The 8,981-nt window shown below is 42.8% G+C and overlaps 1 protein-coding gene across 1 annotated transcript in view; it reads left to right on the forward strand.

Moving 5' to 3' along the window:
* Positions 1-8,440, forward strand: part of LOC124620080 (pollen-specific leucine-rich repeat extensin-like protein 1) — a 106,192-nt gene extending 97,752 nt beyond the window's left edge. The window contains exon 3 of the mRNA XM_047146747.1: positions 8,360-8,440. Coding sequence (XP_047002703.1) covers positions 8,360-8,440 — 81 coding nt within the window. The remainder of the gene's footprint in view (positions 1-8,359) is intronic.
* The last annotated feature ends 541 nt before the right edge of the window (positions 8,441-8,981 follow it).

Here is an 8,981-nt window from a genome sequence, read left to right on the forward strand (position 1 = left end):
TAGCAGCAGCCGGACTACCGAGTTACCATTAACAGCACGACACGAACGGCTGCGTTTGGCGTAGTGCGTGGACCGCGAAACATGGAGTGCTGGTAGATGACATCGCTTTGTGTTGAGTGATGAATCACGGATTTGCGCTATCCTGACGTCCTGCTTCACTGAGTATGGTGGCTGTCTGGAGAGAGGTACCAGCACTGACGTCACTGTGTGGCGGCCATCGGTTATTGCTACAGGTCATGAATGGTAGTGACTGATGGAACTCTAGCAACACAATGGCGTGTCACGGACATCATGTGACCTCTTTCATCAGTATTATAGGGTTATTATTCAACAGACAATACTCTTACACGAATCACAACTCGCTCTATAAGATGTTTACGCATATGTCTCCAAAGGAACATGTGTGAGACCAGCTAGGACGTCAATTCCGTCCTAATGCCAGTTTCTTTGATATGAGATACCAGTTCACTAGTCGTGGACCAGATTAATTCACAAGAAGTGACACCTACTTTATGACACAATTCTCAACCGAATGACAGCCAGCAGAGAGGAGGCAACGTCGTAGTGATAATTTACGTCATATTGTCAACTTATTTGTAAATGTGACTCCATTTTATTATTACTGAAATATCATTTACCCACTCAATCCATGAAATTTGTTTTCGTTCGGCGTTTTCGCGACCCCCTCCCCCCACCTCCTCGTCTCCTTTCTCGGTGCTGTAGTTTTTTGTCAGGCGTTGTACTTCTATTTGCAACAGCTCCTAAACCTTGTTTTGTTCTTCATATAGTCCAACAGCTGTTTTATATTAATGTCGCCGCCTGAAATGGCAGAGCGGTTCTAGGCGCTTCAGTCTGGAACCGCGCGACCGCTACGGCCATGGATGCCTTGGGCATGGGTGTGTGATGTCCTTAGATTAATTAGGTTTAAGTAGTTCTAAGTTCTAGGGTACTGATGACCTCAGAAGTTCAGTCCTATAGTGCTCAGACCCATCTGAACCATTTGAGCCAATATTAATGTCACTTGCGCGAAGACTACGTAGATGAATTTCTGCAACAGTTCTGGATACAGGTTACCAGCGGTCACCAAAAGCTTCGTGCACTAATTTCAGGTGTCAGAGTCAACATTTTCCTAAGAGACATTCGTCTCTTTTATTTCATTATTATCTCTTTTATTGTATGTTTGCCAGTCTACTATTTCTTTGTTTCTCTTTATATCCCTATTGTGATGTGTCCTGTTTTCGTTTTATATAGCTTCTTTGCCCTGGTATTTTCTTAAGTTTATTTAGTCGATCTTATTTCATTACTGAACTTAACCTTCCAGATCTCCAACATTTGTTCTGCCTTGATCTTCTCCCAGCCGGGATTCACCTGTTTTATGTCAGACGTTAAATAGGATGTTACCTATTTTATGTCGAATTTTACCAGTTTTGTGTCGGTTTTTGGGTCCTTCGTTAATTTATCCCCAGTTACACTTGATTTTTCGGAAATTTCTCCTGCTTTTCTTCAAAAACTTTGTGGTCACCTCTTAAAATCACACCGTACCGTCCAGCTGAATATTTCTTAACCGTACAAACTTTCCATCGTATTCTTACTTGTAACACATTTCTTAACGCCTTTCTATGTGTTGCGTGGACGTTCTTCCGTGGTTACTCAGCACAGTAAGCTACTCATGTGTTGCTTCAATATTAAAATTCCAAGCCTTGTAATTCTAATTCAATCTGAGCTTCTGTTTTAGCATCTTGAACTCGATGACTGCGTATATTTAATCTAAATCCAGAAATTTCGGTTTTCGCCTTACGCCACTGTAAAGTAGTTTAGCGACGACCACTAATATGTACTGAAGCCAGACGTTCCACAGTCTAAGGATACACGTATTACACAATGCTTGCATGAACCAATAAGAACTGATTATTGGCAAAAACCACGTAAAATGTAACTCCTTGTAAAACTAAACACGAATGTTGATACAGGATTATCAACACAGTTCACGCCCAGACACAGAATATGACGCATTGACAATGCTGTTTGACTTTTAAATAGCACCAGGAGATGGGAGAGCTTACGAAAGCGCAAGGTAAAGGGGGAGAGTTAATCGGAAGGAACACCACTGAATATCCAACATGTGCATGAACTGAAAACCACATGCTATACAGCTTCAAAGTAGAACAAAGCACAGCTTGTAGCTCCGAATTTTCAATGGACAAATGTTTTTGTCATGTGTTATCTACATTGCCTAACAACCAGAATACAATGACCATGGGTAGGGAATGGATGGATTTTCAGTTACGTCGTCTCAGCCACAGGGTCACTAGGAGAAATGCATCAGAGTCCGCTTACCTGGATTGCAGAAAATACCTAAAAAAAGGAAAAAAAGGAGAGGCTAATGAGACACGCCTATGCAGTGTAACCCCTGAGAAAATGTGGCATAGGTGCAAGTAACAAGCTTCTCCACGAAATCAAGTGAAAAGAGGCACGGACACGAGATAGAATTAGTAAAAGTTTAGGGTAACGAAATCGCGGAATCGAAATGCGTCAGAAACTCAACATGATTGACAAGCGGGATTGCTACTTAGTTTATCCATGGTGGTTGTGAACAAACTTCGAGTTACAGTACCTAACACCGTTTCCGAGGAACGTAACTCGGAATCATAAAAGAAATGAGGGTGCAAATCGCTTGCAAACATAGTCGCTTGAATGTGCAAGCGCCTAGCACAGAAACGGATTCAAAGCACTATGTTTTCTGAAGCAACTGAAAATGAGAACAAAGACCCTGTGTATTATAAATGAAGTTTGCTTGTGAAAGTCAACGAGAAAAAAGACATGACCTGAACGTCGTAATGGATCCTGGCCATAGGAATGCAACTAAAATAGTTGGGGCTTTCTGTAGACTCACCATTATACCGAAAGTAACGACGGTTGTGGGTCGAATGCTTCCTTACCAGTCCTAACACAAATTGTAAATTACTGTCTGCCGCTACGAGGTAGCCATGCTGAAGGGTGAGACCAGAATGCCTTTGTCCTTGAAACCACGATGGAAATGCAACTCACTACCCCGACTAGCTTTCTTGTTGATTGCCGCGGGATAAAGCTTTTGCCTCCTGGTAAGATACAGCAGCAATTACTTGCTATCGCAAAGCTGAGTCGCTTTCGCCGACTGAGGCGACTAGTGACTGTCTGTGGATCAACCAGCGACTTAGCCGAGCACGGTGCAATTCGGAAGTGTATGAAAGGCACTCTTTAAGAAACAGCTACGTTTCAAATATTTACATGAAGGGACACAGCAACTGCCAAGCCGGGCACAGGACATGCGCCCTATAATAGAAAATGTTTCATGATTACGTCTCCATTGGCAGGGTATTAAAGGTTACTCTCGCTTTCGGATCTCTCGGAACGGAATGCCTAGAGTAAGTTGACCATGAGAAAAATATACAATAACGAACGAGAAAGTAACATTCTAAAGGTCGCAGCATGCAATATCAGAGTGTTGAACGTAGCGGACGAGCTAGAAAATCTGTAAAGGAAAATGCAAAGCCTCAATGTTGATGTATTGGGAGCTAGTGACGTGAAATAGAAAGTGCATAAGAATTCCTTGCAAAACGAATATCGATTAATATCAACAGCAACACAGCACGGCATTACGAGTGCAGTACTCATTGTGAATATAAAAGTAGGGCTGAGAGTGTGTTATTACGAACATTTCAATGACAAGGAAATAACACCGCCAACAGTAGTTCGGGTATTCATGCCGACATTAGAGGCAGAAGAAGAAGAAGAGATTCTTAGACGATGATACTGAACGACTAATTTGACATATAAAAGAAGACCATAACCTAATAAGATTGGGGGAGCGGAACACGGTAATAGGGGAAATAACTGAAGAAAGAGGTACAGGACAAGTTGGGTTTGGTAGCACGAATGAGAGAGGAGAAATGTTTACTGAGTTCTCCAAAAATTTCAGTTAGTAACAGCAAATACACTGTTCCAAAGATACAAGTTGAGGATGTATGCTTGGACAATGCTGGAGACACTGAAAAAATACAACTGGGTTACATCATGGCGACACAGAAATTTCGAAATTCGATACTGGATTTGAAAGCATACCCAGGAGCAGATACAGACATGTATCACAATTTATTAACAATAAGGAGTAGGCTGAAGTTGAAAAGAATAGTCACAAAGAATCAACGATGAAGGAAGTGGTATACTTAAGTACTAAGGAATGACGAGATGCACCTGAAGCTTTCAGTGGCTGTAGGTACTGCGATGATAATACTTCGGTAGACGTTTCATTTGAAAAGGCTTGAAAATCTCTGAATAGGGCAGTCAAAGAAGGTACAAGAAAAACTGCTGCGAAGAGACGTTGGAAAACAGAAGAAATACCTCCACTGACCGACGAAAGAAGGAACTCCATAAACGTTCAGGGAAACTCAGGGATATTGATATAAAAGTAACATACGAACGAAATAAACAGGACGTGCTGGGAAGCCAAGGCGAAGTGGGTGCAATAAAACATGAAGAAATCGAAAAAGAAATGATAGTTGGATGGACTGATTCAGCTTATAGAAAAGTAAAGATACCCTTTTGTGAAATTAATAGCAAGGGTGACAACGCTAACAGTGCAGTGTGAATTCCATGGTTAAGTGCAGAAGAGGCGGCAAGGGGCTGGAAAAAATAAATTGAAGGCTTCTACGAGTATGAGGATTTGTCCGACGATGTGATTCAAGAGGAAATGGGAGTCGATACTGGAAACAGAGGGGCGGCATTAAATCCAGAATATATCAGAGCTTTAGAAAACTTGTGATCAAGTACGGCAGGAGGCATAAATAACATTCTTTCGGAAGCGACAACAAAACGACTATTCAAGTTGGTGTATAGAACCCGTGAGACTGGCGACATATCATCAGACATTCGGAAAAATGTCATCAACACTACCGGATGATCAGTATAAAGATTCATGTATCCACGCTGCTGGCAAGAATAATATGCAGAAGAAAGAAAAATGAAAGTGAAGATCTGTTAGATGGCGATCAGTTTTCATTTCGGATAGTGAAAAACACCAGAGCCCATGTTGCTGACTTTGAGACTGATAATATTAGCAAGACTTAAGAAAAATCGTGAGACATTGATAGGATTTCTCCACTTGGATAAAAAAGGATTGGACAGTGTAAAACGGTACAACGTGTTCAAAACTCTGAGAAAAAGAGGGGTATACCACAGAGAGAGGCAATAATGTATTATTTGTACTACACTACTGGCCATTAAAACAGCTACATCACGAAGATGACGTGCTACAGACGCGAAATTTAACCGACAGGAAGAAGATGCTGCGATATGCAAATGATTAGCTTTTCAGAGCATTCACACAAGTTTGGCGCCGGTGGTGACACCGACAACGTGCTGACATGAGGAACGTTTCCAACCGATTCCTCATACGCAAACAGCAGTTGACCGACGTTGCCTGGCGAAAGGTTGTTGTGATGCCTCGTGTAAGGAGTATAAATGCGTACCTATCGCGATTGCGGTTTGTCGTATGGCGACACTGCTGCTGGCTTTGGTCGAGATCCAATGACTGTTAGCAGAATATGGAATCGGTGGGTTCAGGAGGGTAATACGGAACGCCGTGCTGGATCCCTACGGCCTCGTATCACTAGCAGTCGAGATGACAGGCATCTTATTCGCATGGCTGTAACGCATCGTGCAGCCACGTCTCGATCCATGAGTCAACAGCTGGCGACGTTTGCGAGATAACAACCATCTGCACGAACAGCTAGACGACGTTTGCAGCAGCATGGACTATCGGCCCGGAGACCATGGCTGCGGTTACCCTTGACGCTGCATCACAGACAGGAGCGCCTGCGATGGTGTACTCAACGACGAACCTGGGTGCACGAATGCCAAAACGTCATTTTTTCGGATGAATCCAGGTTCTGTTCACAGCATCATGATGGTCGCAACCGTGTGTGGCGACATCGCGGTGAACGCACATTGGATACTTTTATTCGTCATCGCCATACTGGCGTATCACCCGGCGTGATGGTATAGGGTGCCGTTGGTTACACGTCTCGGTCACCTCTTGTGCGCATTGACGGCACTTTGAACAGTGGAACTTACATTTCAGATATGTTACGACCCGTGTCTCTACCCTTCATTTGATCCCTGCGAAACCCTACATTTCAGCAGGATAATGGACGACCGCATGTTGCAGGTCCTGTACGGGCGTTTCTGGATACAGAAAATGTTCTACTGCTGCTTTAACCACCACATTCTCCAGATCTCTCACCAGTTGAAAACGGCTGGTTTACGGTGGCCGAGCAACTGATTCGTCACAATACGCCAGTCACTACTCTTGATGAACTGTGGTATCGTGTTGAAGCTGCATGGGCAGCTGTACCTGTACACGCCATCCAAGCTCTGTTTGACTCAATGCCCAGGCGTATCAAGGCCGTTATTACGGCCAGAGGTGGTTGTTCTGGGTACTGATTTCTCAGGATCTGTGCACTCAAATTGCGTGAAAATGTAATCACATGTCACTTCTAGTATATTTGTCCAATGAATACCCTTTTATCATCTGCATTTCTTCTTGGTGTAGCAATTTTAATGTACAATAGTGTAGTTACGCTATGGTGACAATTTTTCCACTTAGTTACACACTTACTACCATTTTCACGTCCATATTTAAGTTTCATGAAGTTTAGCTGCATATTTTACTATTACAATGCGCACTCGTGAAATACAATGTGTTTACATACAAACATAATTGATGACGTTGGGAACGAGATTTACTCTGATATCATCGGGAGAGGGATTTGTGGCGTGCCTCATCGAACCAGTCAGTAAGTGACAAGTAAATAAATAAATGAATAAAACATCAGCGTTTGGTATACATACCATTTGCATAATGGATCAAAATACAACGCCTCGTTACCATAATATTTCTTAAGATTGACATATAATGATGGACTCGTCCTAAGTATAATAGTATACAACAAATGGCAATGATTCTCTGGTTTGCGGAGTCTTGACATGCAGTCGCAACGCACTGGTCAACAGCAAGTATGTTTCATGTGAGCATTGCGTATGTGTGTCTCTTGAGAAATGCTCCACTTTGATACCTACCGTTGGGTGCCACTAAACAGCTTGATACAGTCTTAAAGCTGTAATTACGGCTGTAGAATTTACAACAAATATACGCAGTGAATCGCGAAAATGTCATTCACATACAGAATGAACCTGTGAATGCACAACAATTACAGTAATAAATATTTCCATCGGCGAGAATTACTGGTTGTGTCGGCAAGCGTATGTGTGTCACGTCGTGGTAAGCCAATTATAACACCATCCCTCCCTCCCACCCTCTCTCTGTATCTCTCTCTCTTTCTTTCCCTCTCTGTCTCTCTCTTTTACATCCAGCTTGACGCTCGGGTAATTAAAAAGGAGAATACTGATAGAAGCAAATCGTACGTCGCCAGCCTGTCTTCCGAACGTGTGCCTGATAGTGAGACGCCGTAATCTTGCTGCAGTTAATACTCCTGCTGCTTTGATAGTAAACGAAGGTTGCTCTGAAATCACGTGATCAGTTTTAGTAATAGATACTACTGATAAAAAATTCCCATTGCCTAGTCACACATTCAAAATAATAAATTAGATTCAGCCATTGCTTTTACTATCTGTTTAACTTGAAACACATGGTGAAACATTTTTCTCCAAGAAACTGCTGACAATCATTATCGCTTTTTCAGACACATTTGGTTTCTTCAGGGTACGACAGACACCGTTTAACCTCTCTCGCTGCGTACACCATATTCTAATGTCTACTTTCGCTCTCCTATCCTAGTAAATTTTAACTACTGGCACTCAAAAATTGAATCGGTAACTGGTACTAGTGTTCAGTTGTCGAAACGGATCATGCTACCGCAGTGGGGCCGTGATAAATGAGCGTGCGATTCGACCGTGGCTTGGCGCGATCGATATTCAACGATTGACGGACTACGAGAAAACTTTATTATGTTATCGACAGCAGCAGAGAGATGCCCTGGGTAGTGGTGGTCGGTGAGAGGTTCAAATCCTCGGATGTGTGTGTTTTGCATTATCGACGTCGGCCATTCTACTGTGTTGTACAAACTGCGCGCTAGCACGACGGCTCCGGGAAACAAATGTGCCATGGTGGCTATTGTTACCGCAAACCCACCCCATCCCCTGCTCCTCGCGCCGCTGGCCTGGGGCCATTTGGGGAAGCAAAAGGACGGAATTTACATGGCGGGCAGCGAACCGTGAAACGACGTCACAAATTTCTCCGAATCTCGGGGTCCCGCACGGCGCGTTGTAGGCACGTCCTCAAGGTCTGTCTTTTTGTGCGCAGATATGGGACAGCGCGTCGCAGCACACAGAAGCTCAGTTTCTTCCTCGTGGAAAAGAGGACAAAGTTGTGTGGCTGTCTTGAAGTTACAGCGGGCTGCGCAGCGAACCTTCACAAACAACGAATTGTCAGGTTCGAAAAGTGAGGTTAGGTACAAGCAGGTTGAACAGCGTCTAGCAGTTGTGAAAGTAGTGTATAACTGTCTTCAGGAACGAGAAATCTGAATTACCATATGACAGAAGAGTTACCGTAAAAAATTTTCAACTTTCCTTGTTTCTTCAGCAACATGGGCTGTGGAGCAGGGGATTGTGGGGAAGCAAATATATTTTAGCAATGACACAGTTTATCAATAATAGCTCCTATAGCCACAATCACAAACAGTAAGCAAAATATTCCAAAAATGACTACAGTAATTATAAAAACCCTAACTGGTTCTCATTTCATAAACTCCTTAATAGTGCTAAATCTTTGAATGAAATGCCAGCACCTATAGATCAAATATAGTAGAACTGACTCTCACTTCAAAAGTACATAAAAAATTTCATAATTCGTAACTGTGTTCTGGCTCGAAAGTCCCGAAATGCTCAATTACAGACCAAACAAACGATCAAAACACTGAAAGTAT

The sequence above is a fragment of the Schistocerca americana genome, chromosome 6 (genome assembly GCF_021461395.2).
Source record: "Schistocerca americana isolate TAMUIC-IGC-003095 chromosome 6, iqSchAmer2.1, whole genome shotgun sequence".
Lineage (NCBI taxonomy): Eukaryota > Metazoa > Arthropoda > Insecta > Orthoptera > Acrididae > Schistocerca > Schistocerca americana.